Source organism: Serpula lacrymans (assembly GCF_000218685.1).
Source record: "Serpula lacrymans var. lacrymans S7.9 unplaced genomic scaffold SERLAscaffold_4, whole genome shotgun sequence".
Lineage (NCBI taxonomy): Eukaryota > Fungi > Basidiomycota > Agaricomycetes > Boletales > Serpulaceae > Serpula > Serpula lacrymans.
In genome coordinates, this window is record NW_006763293.1 from 1,763,487 (window position 1) to 1,786,644 (window position 23,158).

The window sequence follows — 23,158 nt, forward strand, 5'->3', positions numbered from 1 at the left end:
CGCTCCGCCTTTCCTTTGTCGTCGACCGAGGTGAGACATATAGCCGCTGACGTAGAGAAAGGAATGACAGTCCAGCATTCTGAGTTCCTTGGATTATTGTTCTATCCCTCAGCTGTGCAGTGCTGATGCCTTCCTTTTTGTTACTTCGCATGGCTTTGTCTTTTGTCAGTGCACTCTTGGTTTGTCTACCGACTTTGTTGGAGATCTAACCTTAAAGATCACTCCTGCGTCGGGCCGCCGAATTACTAACCGACATATTAACAAAGGCACTTCTTTTGCGACAAATCCCTGAAAGGAATTTCGTCGTTGGATCTTCGTTCTGAAGCATTTGCCGGAGTGGCTAGCGTCCTTTAAAATGCAACATCGAATCCATGCAGAGAGTCCACTTCTTATACCACCCCCCACTTAATTCTTTCTATCCTATTACCCTCGACGTTGCGGGACAACGTCATTTTACCTTCATTAATTTTTTGGAACTGGTTTCTCATTTAATTATCCTTTTATCAATGGTGCGTTATCTCTGATGCCATATGGCGTGGATCGATGGTGTTCACTGTGTTCCGTTTTCATGATTCCCAGAACCCTTGCTACCATTGCGAGAAAACCTTTGTCCGCAGAGGTGATCTAACGCGTCATATGAGTTTACATACCGGCTACAGGTAAATATTTTGCTTCCTTCAGAGAATGTATCATAGCTAACAACAAACTCAGACCCCATGTATGCGAAACATGTGGTAAAGGTTTCTCTCAGCGTTCTGGTCTCAAGACACACTGGAATGTGCAGTGAGTATCGCTTGTTTCTGCTGCAGGATCTTACTCATGCTCGGACAGCACGAAAGAAAAACCGTATGTCTGTGGCATAGGCACATGTCGGAAAGCTTTTGGTGATCCATCGTCTTGCACTCGACATCGCAAAGAGACACACCGAAGCGAAGGAGCATATCAGTGCATACATCCTAGATGCGCTACCAAGTACGTTTCCCCCTCCATTGTCGGCGATGTTCCGCTTTAACGGCTGTGTCGATGCAGGATTAAACGTCGCTCTGCGTTCACAGCGCATTTAAAGAAGCATGGAATCGATCCAGCCATTGTAGATGCTATGGATGGGATAGGTCCCTCGAAGCCATCTCTTCACCATGAAGTTGAGGCCCGATCATCACGCCCTCATGGCACGGTTCCGTATCAACATTCTCCAGAGACATACAATATCAGTAAGTCAAGGTACAACTTGTGAGACTTGTCTCTAACATCGCCTTGTCAGCCCGGACCGATGGTCCCATGATGCATCGAGTTGTCACTCCGTCTATTCGCCCTGGAGGCGGTCCTGTTCAAGATTTTGCATTTCTGTCGGCCACCCCAACTATCCCTCAGGGAACCCATGCTTTTGGTACCGAACAATGTATGAGCACATATAGCCCCAGCCCATCTCTCTCATCCTCTCCGTCGTCGTCCCCATCCTCGTCTGGTTCTTCTTCTTCTTCTTCCTCGCCTCAGCCGTCATCAACAATGTCGTCACCACATTCATTACCTATGAGTTTCACGGGAACACGCAATAGCCCTGATACTCCTTACACCCCTCCTAATAAAATGTCTGACCTCCCTTCACGCCCTCCTTCTGTATACCCCTCTCCTTATCTGCAATCGACGGCGTCGACGTATAGCCCTCTTTCTACACAAGTGTGTGGAGGACCAAGTCCCGAACACTTCGCCTACACACCACAGCGATGGTTTTCTTGGCCGAATGACGTCAATTATTCCTCTCCGTCATCTGATGCTTAAGATGTATACATACGCCGTGGACTTTCTACCGCATGATTATACCTTTCTGGACAGAGACTTTAGACTAACTTTCTTTCTCCTTGCCAAACACTAAAGTTTGACATAAATTAAATATCATTTATCCCTGTAGCGTTGGTGATTTTCTTTCTCTCTTTAATGCCGTGTATTATAGATACACAATAGTCCTTTCATATGTATACCCGTAATAATCTGACTGTATAATTTTTGTACCGTACTACAGTGTATATAGCACACGATTTTCAATTGAGCACGTGAGAGCACGGAGACCAACAGCGGCAAATAGCACCCTGGTTTCCGCTCCATCATCTACGTTTACATACAACAAATTCTCAAGGCTGCGTTTTCAAGCGTCTATTCCTCTGTTCTTTGCCCCCTTGTCCCGTCTTCGCTCTCCGTTTCGCTCTTGTGATTCTGCACTGGTCAGAGGCTGTTTTCTGCGGTCCAAACGCGTTTTTTTGCCGCAGAAGATAATGTTGGCTTCGCCACTTTACCCCACATCACCCTTTTCTCAGCAGCCTCCAGAAGATTCCACACAATATCGACCTGTTAGAGACTTGGAAGCTTTCAATAGCCTTCTTCCACCCCCAATCGAGTTTGTAGAGGGATCATCATCGGGCACCCTCGCTATAGCAGAAGGAAAATATGAAGCTATCAATGCCACTCCCAAGGCCACTACAAAAAACCTTGTAAGCAAATCCCATGGATACCTGTCTTTGTCAAGTAAGCTGAGATCGTGTAGCCTCGTGAAAATGGAAAAGCCTCTACCTCCACTATGGTAAAATCTCAAAAATCACCTGTAACACCCTCCTCTGGTCAGAAAAAACAACCTCAACTCTATAACGGTGTTTTGGATTTGTCATGGCCTTCAGGTTGCTCTGTTGGCAGTGGTCTCCACAACACTGGCAACACCTGTTTTCTGAACAGTGCTTTACAATGTCTCTTGCACACTCCCCCTCTTCTTCATATCATCAGTGCGCACTCAAAAGCCGATCCATGTGAGTCGATTCATGATCTCATGTTCTAAAGCTAACGAATATATGGCATAGGTCGAGTAAAAACTGGATTTTGCATGTCGTGTAACTTAAGACAAGTGGCGGTGGAGGCCCATGCAACAAAGCGCGCTTTCGTGCCCTATCCAATAACTACGAAACTTCAGAGTGCGTATTCTTCATCTGATATCTAAGTGATAAGGAGACTGACAGTGACGGCAAAAGCTATTGCCAAGCACATGAAGAGAGGAAGGCAAGAGGATTCTCACGAGTTTCTTCGTTATGCTATAGACGCCCTCCAAAAATCATGCCTAGCAGGCTATCCACCGTAAGTATAGGACAAAGAAGATTCATCTTCTGTGCGTTGACCACTTGACAGAAAACTTGATCCCAAAGTAGCAGAGACGACTTGGGTTCACCGAATATTCGGTGGACACCTACGCTCACGTGTCACCTGTCGCGAATGTCAGCATAACAGCGACACTTTCGACAGTATACTTGACCTAAGCCTTGACATATATGGTGTGGCCAGCATAAAAGAAGCTCTCCGAAAGTTTGTTGCCGTCGACTATCTCAAGGGAAGCGACAAATACAAATGCGAAAAGTAAGTACAGCTGAATTGCCTTAATGGGTGAGGTCAGATATTCACCTTCTTTGTCAGGTGCAAAAAAGCCGTCATAGCCGAAAAACGATTCACAGTCCATGATGCCCCAGTGGTTCTCACGGTCCATTTGAAGCGATTTTCACCACTGGGTCGGAAAATCGGCCACTATGTCAAGTACGACGACCGCTTAGGCCTACAACCCATAATGAGTGAGGGTCAGTTTGGACCATCGTATTCACTCTATGGCGTTATATGCCATGCTGGTGGTGGGCCAAACTCGGGCCACTACTACGCTCATGTCAAAGGAGGGAATGGTCAGTGGTACGAGATGAATGATGGCATGGTTTCGTCTCAAAGGAATTCACCCGTTGGCATGAAGAATGCGTACATGTTGTTCTACATCCGCGATAAAGGCCAGTCTTTGGAAGCCGCGATCACCCGTCCGCTACCAACACCGAAAGTTGGTATCGTAGCTAACATGAGGAAGCGAAAAGTCATTGATAGCGACGAGGAGGCAGATGATGAAGATGTAGGAGTAAAAGCATCTCGACCGTTTATCGGCCCTCTACTTCCCTCCCTCATGTCTGACGGCGAAGAGAAGAAACTACCAAAACCTGTAGCCCGTGATCCTCAAGCGGAGCTCGTACAGAAGAAGATTGAAGCTACCTCCCAGAAAGCAAACACTGCCCTGTCGAGTTTGACACAATACGACGAAGACAAATCAGAGACTTCAAAGGAGGAGAGTGCCGAGGTTACATCTACGTCAAAGACCGATGGCTTTGCTACGGAGTCGCCACCTACATCGTCACCCCCTCCCTCTTCCATTCCTACCAGTAGCTTTTACTCCTCATCGACTATTAACGAGAAGAAACGCAAATCGCCTGATGGTAATGACGACAACAATGCATCATTAAGTTCCCCTGTCCGTAAATCTATACACACCCCTTCTCCCAAACGTGCGTCACTAGGACATCGCAATGCCTCTAGAAAATCTTCCTTTGGGGGCGGGGCACTCAATCCATACAATCGCTTGAAGAACAGTAACAACCTGCATTGGTCAGAGCCTCGTCATAGCCATGGCCATAAACCAATACAATATGGCAAGAGAAGGAAAATGATTATATAAATTGTCCTTTGGTTCTTGATCACTGCACTTTTCCTTGTTAATTAACTATAATTGCAAAACACTTGTAACATAAGGGACTCTGGCACCTGCAAGTAACAAATGTGTAGTCTAGAGTTTGGCCTTGACTTCTGAAGAAAATGCAGTTGCCTTGGCTTCTTCTTCGCGACCATCCTCCCACCATATCACTGTGACGGTGGTGTCGTCTCTGTAACTTCTGGCTACAGGAGCAGGTATGCTGAGCAATCTTCTTAGAGAAGGTACATCGCCTCCACCAAACGCATTGCGGATGAGGTGAGAACTGATGTTGTCGTCAACAAAGGCCCAAGAACCGTCCTCTTTCTTGCTGCGGTCTTTATCTTTCCCTTCTACTGTTGGTGCACCAACCGTAGTCGAAACGAGTTTTGACAGGGAAGATTTTGGGATGTCTCCTTTCAATCCTGCAAAATGTCCTCCAACGAGAGCCACTACTTCTTCGGAGCTAAGCTGGTCCCAAAGCCCATCTGTTGCTAGAACAATAAATCGAACTGCAGATGATGACTTGGATGTGAGCGCATTATCGAGGGGTGGTAAAGATAATTTGCGGTGGGTAACGACTGGCGTTGCTGTGACATATGGAGGGGTTTTGAAAGTCTGTGGAGGGGGTCGAAGCGGTTGTTTATTACCAACAAGGAAAGCTTGGCTGAGCCTGCATTGAAACATTGAGATAACAGCACCGCGAACAATACGGAAACGTACACTTCTTGAACATCACGAGACCATTTGTACCGAGCATCTCCGAAGGCCCTCGAAGGCTCCAGCCCTCCTAATACGCGGCCTGCACGGATAACATCCATTGCCTCATTAGCAGGATGTTCAGATTGTATTCTAGCATCAAAAGGGTTAGCATGCTAAATTTAGAAATAAAGGCTTTTGAATTGTGTTGTCGGAACAAACCTCTTGAGTTCGTTGGGATTTCGTCCTGTTTGGTCCTCGCTTAGTGTCTCCACGCGCCAAGTTCCTTTGCCATCGGGAGTCTCTTCCCAGACACCAGCTACAGCTCGGCTGTCTCCCGCACATGCCACATACAAATTGCGATGTGCAGTATCAATCACAGCCAGTAAAGCGCAGCTCCCTGTAGGGTATGAATGAGATTTATGAAAAGCATGAGAAGGAAACGCATATACCCGAGATTGCTGGAAGCATCGTCGCTAAAGCCATAGGATGTTGGCTGAGGTCAGGGAGCATGTTCTTCTTGATAGCAGCATCATCAAGGTTTGCAGCCAGTAGCGTCAAAGGAGCATTGAGAAGCTCTTGATCTAGCTTCGTAAATGCGCCTTGAATCACGGTAGAAATGGCTACTGGGTCCGCAGCAACAGCGATAGGATCAGCACGAGGAGATTGAAAAAGTGATTTCACATTTTTCACGAGGCCTGAACCAGACCCTGGGCCCTTGATAAACGAGGAAAGCTCGAGGACAACAGCATTGATGAGAGTTTTTGATAAGAGGCGAGAAGTGTGCGGGCCTCCATGACCATCCATAACTGCAAAGAAAAGTAAATCACCAGGCGCAGATGGGTCGGACGCATCTCTGGCGATTATTGTGTTTGAATGAGCATCTTCGTAAGGATCATTCGCCGCTAGTGCTGCTGTGGTGTGTTTCCAGACTATGCCTCCAGGTCTGGGACTGCTCTCCGAGGTGGCATGCTCCTTCAAGCGTTCGTCTACGGCACCCTTGCTGAGAAGAGAGAAGGTACGGGTTGACAACATAGCTTTTCCGTCCGCACCACGAACCCTAACGGCGAGGTCGAAAGTTTGCTGTCTGTTCTTGAACGTATAATAGAGGTAGCTCGGGGTACCGATTAGTACGGTCGTAGCAGCAATAGGCTTCCAAGCCCGCCTGAGCATCCCGGGCCTTGGTACTCCTGCAACGCTATACCAGATTTATGCTACGGTTACTGAACCGTCGGTCTGCGATGAGAAGTTTGTCAAATTCTCGTCCATGAAAATAAAGATTTACCCGAAAAAAGTTCAAATGACTCAACCTTAACAGCTTGAAATCGAGGTGCAGTATAAGCCTTCCCAGTCAAAGAGAAAGTATCCAATACCTTGCTTATTATACGGGTGCCCAGCTGCAAGCAGAGCCCATTCAGCCTATAAGCAAACTGGATGGAAAGAACTGGGAGCAACTGAGTTGCCGATCGTGACGCGACGCGCGGCTTGTCACGTGAATATTGTCGGAGTTTAAACGATTACTTGGCTCGTGACTTCAGCCACAAGCTTTGGACCTGCTCTGCCACCACGACCACGACCTTCACGCAACCATTACTGGGCTGAACTATTTGCTGTAGTTATATACATTCGAAACATCTCATCTATCCACCCTTTTGGTCTCAAGCTCAACTCTGTCTGGATGCATGAAGAATCTTCAAATGAAAGAGGTGCACACAAATCGATGATTGCGGGGATAGAAGGACAGGGAGAAGCAGGGACAGAGGCAGTGTCGACAAACAAGATGGAACCCACCATGATCAATGATGATGTTGAACATGCCCCATTCGTGGCATCAGATGAAGTTCTAGAGAACCCTCAGACTGTGAATGTAAGTCAAGGCATATGTATGATAAATAATCCAACAAATCCTCAAGCATCCGTTGTGTCTTGCATCAAGCCATCAATTTATGATCCATCAAGCTCAAGCTCCGGTGCTCCCAATATAATCGTTAAACACATACCAGCCTCTCAACCCACCCCTGAAATGTTAGCTCAGTACGGCGTCAAAGTTCGGGATTTTGCGTACGAAAGTACATTGCCACCTATAGCACCTATACCTCGTGTTCCACGTCAGATACAGCCAGGTCCTAGACCTTTAAAGCGTGCAAGAAATATATACGACGAGGTTTACGGGGATAATCAGTCCTCGTCTATCGTTGCTGTTGGACATGTAGCTGTACTCCGTTCACCCAATCGCGGTGAGAGTGACCACGAAACCAAGAAACTCAGATTTATTAGAAGAAAATCCACAGAGCTAATTGAGAAGCCTCGGGCCCTTCCTTGTCGTACTCTCGGGTATGCAGATCTCAGTCAATACAATAGCGAACGGCCTGGTCCCAGCAGGATGGTCACTGCAGTGCCACGCACTCCGACGTCGATTATACAGAAGCGCAGCATAAATCCGTTCGCGCATACCTTCCACGCAGAATCACAAGACTCTGAGCCCTATGTCGATACCCCACACGTCACCCCAAATGGTTCTTTACATTGGGGCATACGAGACACCAGTTCGATTCCTGCTTCGTCTTCCCAGGAACCTGTCCCGGAGGCAGTGACGTATTCGCAATTAGGCCTTTCTCCAGAGTTTTCACAAGGCGATACGTCTCCCATCACACCCATCGTTCCCCCATCGCACACAGTAAACAGTGATCCTTCATTTCTATCTTCTCGCGAAGCCCCTGATTCTTCCACCGACTCGCCCACTCCCGCATCACCAGATCTTCATCCCGTCAGCTCAAAGCGGACGAGAGCACGTCGTAACGCAGATATGATATCACCTGATCCTCCTTCTCCGCGCTACTTTCTACGTCGGCGATCTCTCTTATCTGTTCACACTCCGCCCCGTTTACGTTCACATCCTTATCCAGTGAAGGTTTCGCCTCCTAGGAAGAATGCGAAGGCCTCTTCACGTCCTCGCCGCATACGAAATGACTCCAGAAACGGCTTTCAGGAGTCCCTTCCGTCTGGGTGATGGAGCTGGGTGATGTATTGCTATGTCTCGTCCGCGGAAAAGACTTTCTATCATGGTCGCTATAGCTCCTCATCGCACTCGGACGCACGTTGTAAATCACAGTGACAGTCTTCAAAGTGTGCGCGTATTTTGCGTTTTGTTGTCAGTTTTTGTCTTTCTCTCGTGGGACATTCTTGTTTCTCCTATCTTTATTGTTTTCCATTCTGCCAAACTGGTGTATCCATATCCAGGCTACCACAAGATGTTATTACTAAACACCGGGTCCACAGTGAAGCTATATGTACTTTCTTACACATATCAAGAGGGGTCTGAAGACCTCAACGGTCAAGGAGCTCGGTCATAGCGCGCAGTTTACTAAACTTATATCAACTAGAGTATGTGTCACTCAATGTCCACCATGATTGCTAATATACACAAATGCTTTCTCGATTTCAACTTGCCAGCCTGATTTACACCGGCGTGACAGAGATACGAATTGATGAAAGACTACATGGGGTTAACATGATTCCATGTTGATGTAAATGAGGCAGCGGGAAAACTGCACCGTAAATATCTCTAAGGGAAGGTTTTGTTTGGCGTTCTCATGTGGAAATCGGTGACCAAATAACAAGTATAGATAGCGTCTTCTCGGCGTAAATGGACCAAACGCGGAGAGATGTTTGTAGCCAAGGGCGCCGGAGGCCTCAGCCAAAACAGATAACTGACACACCGTTGTTCGCGGTCAGCAGCCACAAAGGAAGTCAAGTCCTGGGATATAGGATGATGCAGAAGTCATATGCTGTCGTACGCACCAGGTGTATATCCGTGGTACTGTGCTTTTGCACACTCTCTCACTGAGAAATCCTAGCCTAACCATTTCTGTCGTATGATCTACGGTTCTAAGAACGACGTCTTTGACTGAAGAGGAAATCTCATGAGAGGACTGCGAAGGTCATGGGGCAGTCATGGGACATACTTTGCATGAACTTTGAGGCTCCTCACTTTCTATTCGAATATAGATTCAAGCGGAAACAACAAAATATTCGGTATCAGATGAATCACGATCAGAAGCCTATCTATTTTGTAACATCTTCGTTGACCGCGACGGCTGTCACTTCTGTTTGCAGGAATCTATCCCCAGAGTGCATAGGTCACAGGGTAGGAAGATCAAGATTGGAGGTGCACGACCCCGCCATCTGAAATGTAAGCAAAAGAACATGGCAAGGTCGTTTCCGTTCTGTGCAAGAGAACAAGGCCCAGTTACGTGAAGGCCAAGAAGGCCTTCGATTATGCCGAGCCAACATGCTGGGTATCTGTTGCCGCGATACGATAAAAGTGTGCTCGTGATTTGATATAGTCACAACAGACCCTAACCCTAAGGAATTAATCTTGGTATTTGCCGTGAAATCGGGAGCGAGTTCATCAAAGCTTGAAAAGAAACGTACCTATCACAATACGGATGATATCGGAGTCGGCTAATTGAGCAAAGCCCGCAGAGGCCTTGGAAGATGGCGCCTTGAGTATGATACAGCAATGATGAGGCAGGATGTCGTTTGATGTTGGTGGCAGTAGGATTGACGAACGTTTACAGCGGATTAACGTATTACCGGATGAGAAAAGGGCGAGAAAGGTTGGTTGCAATAGGAGCTCGCGGAGTAAGGCTATCCGTGATCTCGATAGCATGCAATATGGATGTCGTGAAAAATACCGAAGACGATCATGCTGCCACAGGTACGTAGCTAAATAAAGGTCGGACAAGAAACGCTGAGTGTGGGCACTGTGTGGGCGTTTTAGTTGTGATATTATAGGAGAACGAGGGGCACAGGAGCAAGAACACTAGTACGACTACGTACGATCCAAGAAAAATGTTACTAGATATAGGATGGTGAATGATGACTGGCGGTGGCAGGCTGACAGTTGAACCCTGGCTCAAGTGGCTGATACGGGTGTCACAGGTGCTTTTTTTTTTGTATTTGAGAGATGGAGAAGACACTATAGGTTGCGAGGGCACTCTTTTTGAGAGACGTAAAGATAAGTGGACTGAGACGTAAAGCAGTGGATGAGTGGGAGAATGCAAGTAAGCTGGAGGATGTGACTACAGGATGCAGATACAAGAGACATTGGTCGCGGTATGTCCGTGCCCTCGAGAGAGGGAATAAGAGGGGATTGTGATCAGAGCCGAAGTTAAGGAACGGTATGAGTGGATAAATCTGACGCAGAAGAAGATTCATTTACCGCTTTGGGAGGGGTCATGTGATGGAGCGGGGACTCGGGCCGAGACTCGGTCAATTTTGTATGTCTGCATCGAGTCGAGAGGAAAACTCGGAATGGCGAAGCAAAATCAGACTCGCATATTCTGGCTTTCTCTTTGACTCCTTCTTTCATTTCTCTCTTCATGGCTGAAAATGCAACTCAGGTCACAATATCCCTCCTCCCCGTGTCCCTCTCCCTCGTGCACATCCCCCGCCCCCGCATACACAACCTCACCCACCCTATCCTCAGCCAGATCCTGCAGCCAAATCCCACATTTCTCAATATAACATGCAACGAAATAGAGCTCAGTCTCTTCGCAGAGCACCACATGTTGGCTGACTTTGACAATATCGCAAGGAAAGACCGTCACAAGCAGCACTCCCGCTCAACTCGCAGACTCGGCTCCTATGAGCCAGTCGAGATGTCATACGAGAAGTGGAAGGTCCTCCAGATCGACTCGCACTCTGACCAGCTTGGTATGCGTGACATCACGTGCATCGTTTCTACTGCTCACTCACATACCCAGACAACTCGGGGGCTCGTGTCCACGAGCTATCTGCACCTCTTGCAGCGGCTGGAATATCCATTCTCTACCAATCCTCATACATGAGTGATTTTATATTCGTGCGTCAACCCCCGTTTACTCTCATACCGCTGCACATATTTATCATAATTTAGGTGAAAGAGTCACGATTGACCGAGGTCATGATACTGCTTGGATCTGCTGGTTTTGATTCCTACTCTTCTGACCCCAACCTACTCACCTCAAGAGTAGTCTCCCCTCTCCTTTCCCCTACATCCATGGACGACTCGTCTGTGGTCGAGTTATGCCCAGACTTTACATCGGACGGTGGAGCCGTCTTGACTCGCACACGAAGCAGTACAGATGCCTCAATTTCTACAATAGCATCTGCCCTGCTAATTAACCCACAAGTTACTCCTGAGCATAGTCCAATTTCCCCTCGACCCTCATCTCGTACAAAATCTCACTCCCCGACATCTAGCGAAGTAAATATCTTATCTCCTAACCTTGCCTGTGTCGGTCTTTCAGACGACAGTGTCGATACCTGGGGGCTTAAACTTATCAAGCTGGTTGCTTTCCCTGACCTTATACCTTTGCCGCATAAAATGCCCACCACAAGTCTAACTCGAGGTCCTTTTTCCAGTAGAGGCAGGTGTCCCTCAGACCTTCAAAATAAAATTCACACTGGAGACCAAACTTCAGCCCCTCCACTATATGGGGTAGTGGATTTTCCCTCTTCCTCATCAGATTCGTCAGACTCAAGCGAAGAAGAAGGCTATTTTTCGCACTCCCCCAGGCGTAACCGCTCATCTTCTTCCCTTATTTCTTCTGCGGCTTCACGTTCTTACCCGGATCTCGCAAAATCTGCGCCTTCATGTGATTCTTCCTTCAAGCACCCTGCAAAGCACCTCATCTCTCCTATCGGCGCTCCCTCTTCTCTGAATTCACCATCGGCTTCTCGGCGGCCTGCTTTTCTTCGCTCAGAAACATCAAGAAGTCATACCACCGTGAGGCATTCTCGAAACGGCAATCGCATGAGTGTGCCCTTCTTTAGCTTCACGCGAACACCAGAGGGCTCCTCCCTGACCACAGACGTTTCACTGCTTGCCGCACTGTTTCCTCCGGCCGAACGGCACATGGTGATATGCGGCGGCGAACTTGATGCTCTGGATGCTCATTCCAGCTCAGACTCCGAGGACGACGAGGAAAGCGATTCTGAGAGCAGTACACTCAAGTGTTTGCAAATTGATCTTCGACGTTTTGGTCTAGGTAAGCACTTTCTGCCTCGCTTTCCTCGCTGTAAATTTTTATAACTTTATTTCCCCATTGTTTCCCTTCCCTTCTTTGCCACATCCAGATAAGCATGGCCTCGTGAACCGCTTCTCCCGTGTTCTCGAACAAAATGGCATCAACCACATGTATAGCTCCACGTTCAAAACAGCTAACCTGCTGGTAAGCCACGCGTCTTCCTCACGCGATCATCTCGCAAATGCAGTATTTTAATCGTTCATTTACAGGTCGACAAGGTGGATGCGAGCCGCGCACAGGCTCTACTGCGATCCTGCTGAAAGTCCCAGACACGACCCTTCTTTCCCCATTCGGTCTTGGCGTTCCCCCCTTCATTCTATGCGTCCCTTATTCTCATGCATCTGTGGCCCATCTTTCAAAAATATTGGCTGTAAAACACATCGATTTTCATCGCGTCTATATTATATTAGCAGACTCCTATCTAGAAGATATATGTATGTGTCTGGATTTCATGCTACAGTACCCACGCGCAATACCCCTACTTCTATATTATAACGGCGGCGCCGCCAGTGTACGATCATCTAGTTCTCATTAAATTGATTTCCCCTACCATGTGTTCACGCTTTCGTCACCCTACTATTCTTTTCGGTCTCCTCATTCTTCCTTTCATTCTTCGGCATTACGCAACGCGCCATACCCTGACTTTATTACTCATGCGTACTCTATTCACTTTTTGAAGCCTTCCCCAATCGATGCCTTTGTATCATCGTAAGTTATGCTACGCTGTGACCAAACCCAGAGGTTGTACTATGAAATAAATAACTGATTATATCCAAGGTTTTATAACTGATTTTTTTGGGTATTGATTGATATTCGTACTAGTACAATGACGAAAGTAACGAGATACACAAGAAATATGGTAAAAATACAATAATGCAGTAGACTATTAACACTAAAATACAGTATATATGTGGTGCACAAACCCATATCAGATGAAAAATCAACACATAGCAGTACCCTTTGCTCGCTCCAGCACGGATGTGTACCAGTCGTCAAATGGCGGCAGACTGTCGTCTTCGTCTTCATCAAATTCTGTAATACGGATATCACAAGAGGGCTGTGAATACGGTGCGGAGTTTGAGTGATCGTAGCATGTAGGTTTCTGGTTCCACTGAGAAAATGGATCAATGTAACATCTCGCCGGGTCCATTTCGCAGGTATCCGCATCCGCAGCCACATGAAAATATCCTACTTCGTCGTCGTCTGGCGGGCTTTCAGGCACAGGACTATCCGGCCGCGAGGGAATGTCGCTTTCAAGTTGATCCATCTCATCGATGGCTAATTCTGCCGCGCGTGCTTCTCCGTCATTGTCGTGAATAGGTAGTTCGTCAGTACCCACGAAGGTGATGCATCGAGGGAAGATAGAAAGGTAGGTGTCGTCTTGAGGATTGATGGCATTTTGCCAGGCGACCCATGGGTTCTGGGGTGCAGGCTCGGAGATCATGATGTGAGGCACAGTGCAGGGGCGGTCTGATTCTAGGAGGGTTACACCTAGAAAATGTCTACATGACGAAATGAGGGGCTGAGAGGAACAATTGAGAGTCAGGAAAATTGTATTTTTAGGGTAGCTTAATGAAATGGGTGCCTTTACCTGAGCAGGATCAGACCATTCGAAAGGCTTTTCGAGGCTTTGCACAAAAAAAGGGGTATCGTACCGCGCTCTAAACGCGGGCGCCTTCTGACTTGCCACATAAGCCTGTAGTAGGTCGTTACTACATTAAAACATAACAAGTGAAAACAAATAAAACGCACTAGAGCTCTGTAATGATGCCTATGAATGGCGTCAGCTACATGCCGGAAAATAAGGCGCTCTGTCGACGCTGATCGCACCTTTGGGTAGGTACATCAGAGAAATCGTATTTAGATTAAAAGCTAATCATACCAGGTGTGAGAACCTCGAATAGCTGAAAACAGCAAGAGGGCTTTTTTGGTGGAGCCCTTCGCTATATTCCACGGTAGGTTCACTGAAACTGGTAAAAGCTACATTGTCGGGACAATCACCACTTGGAGGTGGCGAAGGGGTGGATAAGCCATATAGGATAGGCGGGACAGCCAAGTAATCAGGCCACTGAGGCTCAAGCCTATTCTGAAGAGGGATAAAGTAATCATCCCATGAAAGTTCTGGTGGGCTTATGACTATATGCGGTGCAGAGTGAGGGCAAGAAGCATCCAACACGATATTTCGCCGTTCTCGTCGCAAGGTAAGAAGGGTTTCCTAAACCAATAGGTGAGACAAGTAGGGAAAGCTGAGGAAGAGAACTCACGTTTTCTTTGTCATAGTCGCACACTAGGCCAGTACAACAGGCATACGGCAAATCACCGGCAACAGAAGGGAGTATCAAATGAGAAGCTGTCTGAGTGGAAATCTGTGTCAAAGCATACTACGTATGAGGGCTACTGGATGCTGAGTTATGCGGGAATAATGCTCACCATATCATTTGGGTCAATTTGAGAGAGCTGCTCGGTGGCTGAGGAGGTGCATGGGAAAGAGTGCAAGTGAGAATGTTGAAGCTGGCAGGAATCATGGTCAGGTTCGACCACTTTAACTTGAAGTTCCGAACGCGAGGCAGAGGTGCATGCCGATAATTCGATGTGGGGTACAAAACTGGGGTGATCAGCTTCTAGGCCAACATGTGTTTCTGACTGCGACCGGTTCTCCTCGAGGCGGACGTCTGGCTGATGGCTACGCGCTTCCAGGTCTTCCTCAGGCGCTACGGGCTCCATATCTGGCGCGAGACTGGAGCAAATCTCGTATGGAGACTGCTGTGAATATAAAATGAAAGTCAGAGAGATTTTTCAGCTAGTATATAACCCAATGCTCGCCTGGTTATCGTCGCCATCTTTAGCTTCTATTAGCTCGTTATCTTGACATTCTAGGTGTCGTCCCGCCAGCTGGGAAACGACAGAAGCTATCTCGGTAGTAAGCAAGGCTCGACTTCGTTCCCACGCCTCTTTGCCTTTCCTTTTATTCGGTTGTTCGACATCATCCCGCCTGGTTGAGGGCACGATAGGCATATGGCAGTACAGGAACGTCGACCAGAGGGAAATGAATTTCGTGATCTCATGGAAGAGCTGGACACCTTTCATGACCAAAATTGTGGCGTGCACTAGTGGTGAAACTGTTTGAAACAAATGGAGTTGGCGCTAGTATTATAGTGGAGTGGAATGCGGTGAGTTCAGAGTTGATGTAATGCTTCAAGGAGCTATTTCGATTTCGATAGTCTATGGACTGGGGAAGGGGTTGACGGATTATGCTTTGGTTCAGACACGGTCAGCCATCCCTTATATTGGCGACCATCCACTGAGGGTGGCCATGCTGTGGCCACAATTGCTTTGACCGCCAGTGGTCTTTGTCCACAAAGAACGTTACATTGCTGTGATTCCAGCGAGACATGGTAACTGTGAAGCTTTGATTAGTTGTCTCACAAGCGTCTTCTCAGGTGCTTCGTGCTTCCAATGGATGAAACGGTATAACGCGCCCAGTCATATGGCGAAATATCACGGGAGTTTATAGCAAAGGGTATGTGCGGCATAGACGCACAGTACAAGGACAATCTTTTGCATTTTCTGGGCGTTAGTATCATAATAAGATGAGTCGCCAGTGAACAGGAATCTAATTCTAGCGCTCAATAGCGCGACGTGTTGATTGATGAGGGCAAAGCTGCCGAAATATAAGCTGTAGGAACACTGGCCCGTCTCACAAAGATGGAACGCTTCAAGCTGTCAGTGATCAGGGCGCCAGCACCTTAGCCGATGTTCACGCTTTGTGTCTACTCGTAGCCATAATGAAAAGTTAGCTGCCGGCAAGTACAGTAGTTATCCTGAATTTCCCAGCCTTATCCTTACTCAAAATCCAGTGAGTACCACAAAAAAGAGATGTTATTGCTCTTCAGGGTTTCCTGCAGTGCTATACTCATGATACACAGTATACACATGCTAATTCTTGACCTATCGACTGACCAAACTCAGTTTTTCACTGCATTCTGTACACCTTCATCCGGTCGTCGGCCCGTCACTTTTGAAAACCCTTGCATGGCATAATCCGCCCCTGAGAACTAACATTGGTATATAGGTCAGCGTAATATTGACTTAAGAAAAGAAGTAGGGTACATACCCATTGAGCAAAGTCCCTCAAATAACTGGGCAGCATCGGCAGGATGGGCGCGAAATGTGTGTAGAAGGGCAGGTGAAGTACCTGAGAATACTTTTCATCGAGAGCTGTGATGATAGCTTTGACAACGGTGACAGGCGCAACAGATGGGGCGAAAAACTTGAAAAATTCGTTTTGCGGTAGTCGAACAGTCGAAAAGAGTGGTGTGTGAACATGACCTGGGAGGACAAGTGTCGTGCGAACGCCTGGGGCGAGATAACTATAGGTATGGTGGTCAGGGTTACCTTACCAATATTATCGAGTAAGCTGCATACCGTTTGTCAAGTTCGTACCGAAGTGACTCGTGTAAGGAGACGAGCGCAGCTTTTGATGCGCTGTAGTCGGCTGTTAAGATTGGTAAGATTCATCAAAGCAAACCAAAATTCTACAGGGAACATACTCATTTGAGCAGAGCCCACCAGTCCCATGACGGAAGACATCGTGACCTACAAGTATATTGGACGATGGTGTAAGGCAACAAATAGTGGAAGTACGTACAATGTGACCTCTTTTCTGTTTGATCATTTCAGGAAGGAACGCTTTGATTGTCCAGAAGTGAGACAGGGTGTTGACTCCAAATGTTCTGATGTATTGGTGATATTAGTTAGGAAAAATGTATGGTTGAGCAGAAACACATTACTGTTGAACGTCTTCCTCATTGAGGTCAAGAATAAGTTTGCCTTGAACCACTCCTGCGTTGTTTATGAGCATCGTAGGGTGTCCAATCTATGTGAAGGATTTAAAATGATTAAAAAGGACCATGCTACGATCAGGCACTTGCTTCTTCTATAATTCTTTTAGATACCGCTTCAACTTCCTCCCATTTCGAGACATCACACTGATAAAAGGCAACATTATCTGCGTCGTTCATCAGCGATAAAGTGATTGAAAGAAGAATGAGTGCGAACAATTTTCTGTGATGATAGGCTTGACATCTAGAACAACCACAGTAACATTACGGACCGCCAAAGTGTTTGCTAGCAATTCCCCGATACCAGATGACCCTTTGTTTACCGCAGTGATATGACTTATGCCCACTTTAAACACAAGTTATTGGAACCTACCTCCAGTGACCACAATAATCTGCTCGCTCCAATCCAAAGGCGCTGTTCCAAATAGCAGGTTGCCTTGATTACGATATAACTTAGAGATCCACTTTAAAGCCCCTGATAAAGAAAATCTGTTAATGAGAAGTGATGCAACATTAAGGGAGATACTCACAGAAAGCAGAGATAGCAACGAGATATACAGACCAGAACAAGACGATGTCACTCGTAAAACTTTCTCCCTTGAATACGTAGAAGACCGGAATGAAAAACACAAAGAAAGGACCTGGATAACAAAACATGGTCAGGTTTGAATGCCTTACTTGTGAAAAGGAGCGTACTGAAAGCAGTTTGCGAGAGAACTTTGACTACCAGGTCAAAGTCAAGAGCGTCGAAGATGGGAGACGGTTCGTAAGTGGGTTGGTCGGTCATGGTACAATACAGAATGCGGATGGCAAAGATTATAGTTGGGGGACGAAGTAAAGAAAAGGACGGGGCTCAGCCTCGTCAGTCAAAAGAAAGATGGAGAGATGCGAAACCAACAACTGTCAGAGAAAGGCGCTGTCAGGCGAATAGAAATAGACATTCCTTTTTTGGTAACTATTTAAATCTTGCTCTTGTGGCGCTTCACTTGTTTTTCTTTACTATTACTACGATATTGGTAGTATTCAGAATTGTCGACACCATATGCATTCTTGGTATTTGAAGATCTGAAGTCGAGTCTAGTTTCCTGTCCAATCTTCAGAAGGCCTAATAAACCATCAGGTGTGATACACGTCTGCCAAATCATGGGGGTATTCGCAACCGATTGGGTTGGGAATATCTGCTCATATTGTTGTACGAGGCATATGTGTCTGTCGAGTATCTCCATGTTGTATGTTGTGAGCTCAATTGTTTTGAGTCTTTTAGATATGACGCGAAGTGACATGCTTCTGCGACAGGCTCACCTTCTATCTAAGCTTATCGCCCAGAAACTTGGCTGTCAAGTTCTGTGCAATATAGACATAATCAGTTTTCGTGTGGTACTATATTTCTTCTAGTCAAGAATTGGATATTCTTATTGGTCTGAGCTAGGTGAGTACCGAGAATATGCCTGAATTCCAAAGTAATAATTAGGGTAATTTAGGGATATGCAATGATGTTTGGCATCCTTTGTAGAATGTCTTTCAGTGTTGGAGGGTTTCTCAAACCGCCCTTTGTCCTAAACCACATCGCTGCGCATAGAGCAAGGGGGTGTACATACCACATTCTGTGGACGACGTCGTGCCCGCCCGTTGCGCTTTCTCAGCGTGGTTTATGATACTTTAGTGACTTGCTGCACCTTTCTTTTGTTCGCTCTCGAAGCAATGGGCAACGAGCCAAGCAGACCCCCTTCCGCCTCATCAGCCGCTCTCAACGTTATTGGCACATCCACACCTGAGGGGAACTCTGGTTTGAATGAGAAGTTGAAAGAGCCCTTAAATTGCGGTCACGTCGTTTCTGTCGAAAAAAGGCCAAGTACCTCCAAGGTTATACGCGCTATACACGTACGTTCATCACTAGCTCTCCGTTGTTGGAAGTTGACAATACGAGATGACAGAAATTGGGCCCAACAGCGTCTCTACTATCGTTGAACAAGGTAAATCCATGAATAGCATATATTCAGGCTTGCATGAAAATCGAATCTTTTGAATAGCCCACGACTCACGAATGCAAAGCCACGGCCTCAGCTCCAGGTCATAACCTTGTGCTTGACTCCCATATCTCCTATGTGGTCGAATCCGTACGTGGTAGTGTTTGTTGCACGTTTGCTATCAAATGACTGTCCCTCTCAGCACAAGGCCGCTGCATTACCCAATCCCAGTCTTGTAAGTAACCTTCTTTCCGGTAGATATTTTAGAAAAGTGCTTACGGATCATATGTGTCAGCTTGAAATTGAAAACCTGTCCGGTGATGAGCCGCGCGCGCTCACTGAGGCTCCGTTGTCGAAGGTGCCCATATGCGTATGCGTTGATTTCAGCCATATTTCTCACCCCTGATTCTTGTATTCTAGTCTATGACTGTAAATGATTGTATTCCCCAGCCTGCCACCGTCGTAGATTCCTTTTGCACTCCCAGTTCGGTAAGGTCGGATTCATACGAGCATATCTCTAGTTAACATTAATTTTAGGTGACTGGCGATGCAAAGGAACTCGCGGTCACCAGCAGTGCCTCACTATCATCAATAGATATCCCCGAAAGCTTTGAGATCCCCAGCACAAGCCTACCCGTCGGGCCGGCAGAGGTGTCCATTGAGTTGGATCGCGTTAACCTTGACGTCCCCTTTGAGGCTGACCAGAACACTGATTCCATTACACCAATTTTACGGAATGACGACGGGCATAATCATGGTGTAAGCATAGTCATTACCTGTCAATCGTTGGTAGAATATTAAAGCACCCTTAATTCAGGCATCCTTGGAAAAATCAGCTCAATATACATACGAAGCAAAGCATATATTCACTCTAGCAAACTGTTCTGATATTTCCGATACACTTAACATAGAATTCTCCTCCATTACTCCTGAAGATGTTTCACAATATCACAATATTTCAAAAACTCAGGAAATCTTTGCAAGCTGTCCATCCACTACTTTAACACCAGCAAAAGGAGTTGTAGAAGCCGCAAGGCCTCCTCATTCTGATTTCATTGTGCGTATATACAGGGATAGGCTGCCTATCGGAAACTTATCTTTTCGGTTCCTATAGGTATCTATAGACACAATAGAGCCCAGCTTCCCGTCTGGCATCGATGGTTTCTCAAAAGAAGGACCCTCCGTACAACCTGCTTCTCCTTCATTCACAATCACCTGCATCGATAAAGATCAAACTTGTAGTAGCAATGACACCCTTTCTAGGAGCCCGTTTAATACCAGCGAGGCGAAACCTCCGAGCATCGCTAATACGAACATACCAGCGGCAAATACATATGCTGAAGCAACAAACGTAAGTCATTCGCATGTGACTTCCGGGGTCGATGTTTTGTGACATTCGATCGTCCAGCTTGCGGCCCGCTTCCCAGATTTGGCCTCAGAGATCCTCTTTCTTCCCCTCCGTCCTGGGGCTGACACACAAGTTCCGGAAGACGGGCTTAAAGAGTCCAAGGTCAAGGTACAGAAAACCCTCGAAAAAGATAAACTATTTCGTTCCTCGTCCCAAGGAGGCCGCACACGATTCAAAGAGAAGAGGCAGCAGGCGCGACAATCGAAAGGAAAAGGACAACAACAATCATCCAGTGCTAAAACTCCGGTCACTCGTACTCCTATGGCCTTGGGGTTAGCCACCATTACAGACCACAGGCATACGGACGATAGCCCGAATTGGGCTGCGGCGCCGCTTCCTCCAGCCGTGGCTCGCACGCCGTCGCTGCCCACGAATCTTCATAGTGCCTCTGGTGGAAACTCGACTAGGAATGACCATAAACATAGGAGGCATGGGAAAAGGAAGGAAAGCTCCAGGGATATGGAAGAGATGCACGGGTCTAAGAATAAGCAAGTCAAAAGAGACATAGCTCCCACGGATGTCAGTCGGAACCACAAAGTAACTCCAGGACATTCCCTGGCTGCTCAGAAGCAATTGCCCCGAACTGCAGCCTCTTTGAACCCCGCCCCACCTCAGTCAGTAAAGCCGAGCATTCCTAGTTGGGCAGTCGAATCCAGGACTCCCATTCGAGGCCAATCAACCACCTCCGATCCTCGCATTACTATCACGTCTACTTCGGAAGAGGCTGCCAATCAGACATCATTGGTTCGTTCGGATACTGTGATCCTTAATGAGCTTTTTTCGCGAGCAATGAGCATGCGCGACAATGACCGTGGACCCAATATGGAAAGTCCGATTGTCCCAGGTGTGAGAAGGAAATCGACAACGAGCGTTGAACCTGAAGCGAACCGTTCACAAGCTAACATTGGAAGAGCTGCGGCCTCGGAGGATCGTAAAGTGGACGCATCTGGTTATCAATTCCCAGCTTCATCCTTCTCCTTTGGTACAGTGACGCCGCCAGTAAAGGTGCAGCGTGGTACAATAGACGAGTCTAGGCCGATGATCCCGTTACGACGTAGTCCGCAAGAATCACACGGTTCAGTCCCTGAATGGCGTACTAAATCTTTGGGTTTGAACAGAGATGGCCACACGGACAGGAGTCAGCGAATACCAATCGATTTATGGAAGACTCAGCCCGCGCACTCGAACCAGATCGAAGGGACTCTACGCGAGATACAAGAGCTTATGAACAACACGAACGCCCCTCTCAATTTCCAAAGGTCATCTGGAGTTCCAACAAAAGGACGGACTGCGCATCAGTTCACAGAGCACTGGACACCGAATACCAGTTCCGTATTAGCCGTTGAACGTAACACAGGAGAAAACTCGTCATCGTTTACTTTCGACCATGCGATAGGCACAAATATGACGGCTCTCGCGGGGAATATCAGTTCTCTTCCTCGGCGCCCTTCTCTTGCAAATGCAGAAATGGCAACATCTTTCCTTCCTGCTCTTGGGGGCCTGCAAGACTATTATGGTCGCCTGATATATGATGGAGGTATGACGAGGGAAGGATTTATAGAAATATCCAGGCGTGAAGATGGTTCGAGCAGGCCGACTGATAATGAAAGAAGTGTTATCTCCGGCCCTCGCAACGGAGGGCTGACGAATCGCCGGAAGGAGGAGGGAGATATGTTAGGCCGACTGCATTAATGGCAGCGTTGTCTGGACTCTTTTGAACGGGACCTCGTTACCTATGTATGCATAGTTTTGCCCACATGTTGAAATGTCTCCACGCAATTCCCCACTCGGCTTTCCGTTGCGTGGTGTAACAAACACCTTGCAACGGGAAGAGATCATGTGACCGACAAGATAATCGGTAACTTGTGCGGGCCAATTCGCGGAGTTTGAAATATTTGAGTGGTTTGGAGTGAATGTTACGTGAGGTTTTGCCAGAAGGGCTTTCTTTATCGCACTAATCGAAGCGAACAGCGAGGATTCTTTGCTGCACTGGCACATGTCTCAGTTATGGACGCACAAACAGGTTGCAAGGAGCATGGCTGCAAGGGATGATGCATCGATGATGCTTGATGACACGAGGAAGACGGAGCGTTTGTCCAACGGAAACCAGTGGACACTCCATAAAATACCAAGAGTTCACAGGTGGAGCTGAACACAAAGGGGACGTCATACAGTAGCCAAGGGTCTAGATACTGGATATCTCATTTCCGGATTTATGCTGAAACGGAATATTTTTTTTTGGTAAGATTGTGGGCTTCAAGTTGGCATTCATTTCTTCATCGCGATATGAAACTTCCGCACCCATCTGTTTGGCACGCTATCCCTCACAACACCGTGCTCCCATCATGGCACTCGTCCCTCTCGATTCTACCATGTCCTTCTCACCATCCTCGTCGTCGGATTCACCTCTCCATCGTTCGTATTCTTCCAATGCTAGCTTGCTGCCCCGAAACTATGACAGGCATTTGTCGCAGGGCGACAGAGTGCAAAGCTTCGCCAGTAGTACATCAGTATGTTCAATTGCTGGTTTCAGGCTTTCATATTTGTGACCTTGTATGTTGCTGGTAGACGGAGACTCCCTACACCGCTGGGGCGGGCTCAAAAGTGGCCCTAATATCCGAGAAAGTGTGTCCATTCTT

General features: G+C 47.1%; 9 protein-coding genes across 9 annotated transcripts; 6 read left to right on the plus strand and 3 right to left on the minus strand.

The window, feature by feature from the left end:
• Window positions 1-391: 391 nt before the first annotated feature.
• Window positions 392-2,045, plus strand: SERLADRAFT_382943 (uncharacterized protein; the record flags this gene model as incomplete). Its single annotated transcript, XM_007315683.1, has 6 exons — window positions 392-509; window positions 580-659; window positions 712-783; window positions 832-972; window positions 1,030-1,211; window positions 1,262-2,045. The coding sequence occupies 5 exons, from the start codon at window positions 637-639 to the stop codon at window positions 1,777-1,779; spliced, it is 936 nt and encodes a 311-aa protein (XP_007315745.1).
• Window positions 2,046-2,096: 51 nt separating this feature from the next.
• Window positions 2,097-3,267, plus strand: SERLADRAFT_461488 (uncharacterized protein; the record flags this gene model as incomplete). The annotated part of the gene is made up of 5 exons (XM_007315684.1): window positions 2,097-2,486; window positions 2,540-2,795; window positions 2,847-2,957; window positions 3,015-3,117; window positions 3,169-3,267. Coding segments are annotated over 5 exons (783 nt in total), but the record flags the coding sequence as incomplete, so codon positions are not given.
• A 586-nt stretch (window positions 3,268-3,853) lies between these two features.
• On the minus strand, window positions 3,854-6,646 carry SERLADRAFT_360305 (uncharacterized protein; the record flags this gene model as incomplete). The annotated part of the gene is made up of 5 exons (XM_007315685.1): window positions 3,854-5,204; window positions 5,255-5,383; window positions 5,453-5,630; window positions 5,683-6,466; window positions 6,516-6,646. 4 exons carry the CDS (start codon window positions 6,401-6,403, stop codon window positions 4,628-4,630), a joined length of 1,605 nt encoding a protein of 534 aa, XP_007315747.1.
• A 745-nt stretch (window positions 6,647-7,391) lies between these two features.
• On the plus strand, window positions 7,392-8,666 carry SERLADRAFT_461496 (uncharacterized protein; the record flags this gene model as incomplete). The annotated part of the gene is made up of 1 exon (XM_007315686.1): window positions 7,392-8,666. One exon carries the CDS (start codon window positions 7,614-7,616, stop codon window positions 8,238-8,240), a length of 627 nt encoding a protein of 208 aa, XP_007315748.1.
• Window positions 8,667-9,762: 1,096 nt separating this feature from the next.
• On the plus strand, window positions 9,763-10,345 carry SERLADRAFT_461499 (uncharacterized protein; the record flags this gene model as incomplete). The annotated part of the gene is made up of 1 exon (XM_007315687.1): window positions 9,763-10,345. The coding sequence occupies one exon, from the start codon at window positions 9,766-9,768 to the stop codon at window positions 9,964-9,966; it is 201 nt and encodes a 66-aa protein (XP_007315749.1).
• Window positions 10,346-10,626: 281 nt separating this feature from the next.
• On the plus strand, window positions 10,627-12,973 carry SERLADRAFT_354879 (uncharacterized protein; the record flags this gene model as incomplete). The annotated part of the gene is made up of 5 exons (XM_007315688.1): window positions 10,627-10,948; window positions 10,999-11,096; window positions 11,151-12,264; window positions 12,353-12,447; window positions 12,513-12,973. The coding sequence occupies 5 exons, from the start codon at window positions 10,801-10,803 to the stop codon at window positions 12,561-12,563; spliced, it is 1,506 nt and encodes a 501-aa protein (XP_007315750.1).
• Window positions 12,974-13,243: 270 nt separating this feature from the next.
• On the minus strand, window positions 13,244-15,390 carry SERLADRAFT_406684 (uncharacterized protein; the record flags this gene model as incomplete). Its single annotated transcript, XM_007315689.1, has 7 exons — window positions 13,244-13,825; window positions 13,895-14,015; window positions 14,056-14,090; window positions 14,288-14,518; window positions 14,568-14,669; window positions 14,734-15,040; window positions 15,116-15,390. The coding sequence occupies 7 exons, from the start codon at window positions 15,388-15,390 to the stop codon at window positions 13,244-13,246; spliced, it is 1,653 nt and encodes a 550-aa protein (XP_007315751.1).
• Window positions 15,391-16,160: 770 nt separating this feature from the next.
• SERLADRAFT_461503 (uncharacterized protein) lies at window positions 16,161-18,049 on the minus strand (the record flags this gene model as incomplete). The annotated part of the gene is made up of 11 exons (XM_007315690.1): window positions 16,161-16,358; window positions 16,418-16,673; window positions 16,729-16,798; window positions 16,854-16,899; window positions 16,952-17,036; window positions 17,094-17,179; window positions 17,235-17,311; window positions 17,362-17,457; window positions 17,518-17,619; window positions 17,675-17,785; window positions 17,841-18,049. The coding sequence occupies 11 exons, from the start codon at window positions 17,929-17,931 to the stop codon at window positions 16,269-16,271; spliced, it is 1,110 nt and encodes a 369-aa protein (XP_007315752.1).
• A 796-nt stretch (window positions 18,050-18,845) lies between these two features.
• On the plus strand, window positions 18,846-22,211 carry SERLADRAFT_406686 (uncharacterized protein; the record flags this gene model as incomplete). Its single annotated transcript, XM_007315691.1, has 10 exons — window positions 18,846-19,025; window positions 19,079-19,117; window positions 19,175-19,261; window positions 19,314-19,346; window positions 19,407-19,469; window positions 19,562-19,600; window positions 19,649-19,870; window positions 19,905-20,168; window positions 20,226-20,462; window positions 20,520-22,211. 10 exons carry the CDS (start codon window positions 18,846-18,848, stop codon window positions 22,209-22,211), a joined length of 2,856 nt encoding a protein of 951 aa, XP_007315753.1.
• Window positions 22,212-23,158: the final 947 nt, after the last annotated feature.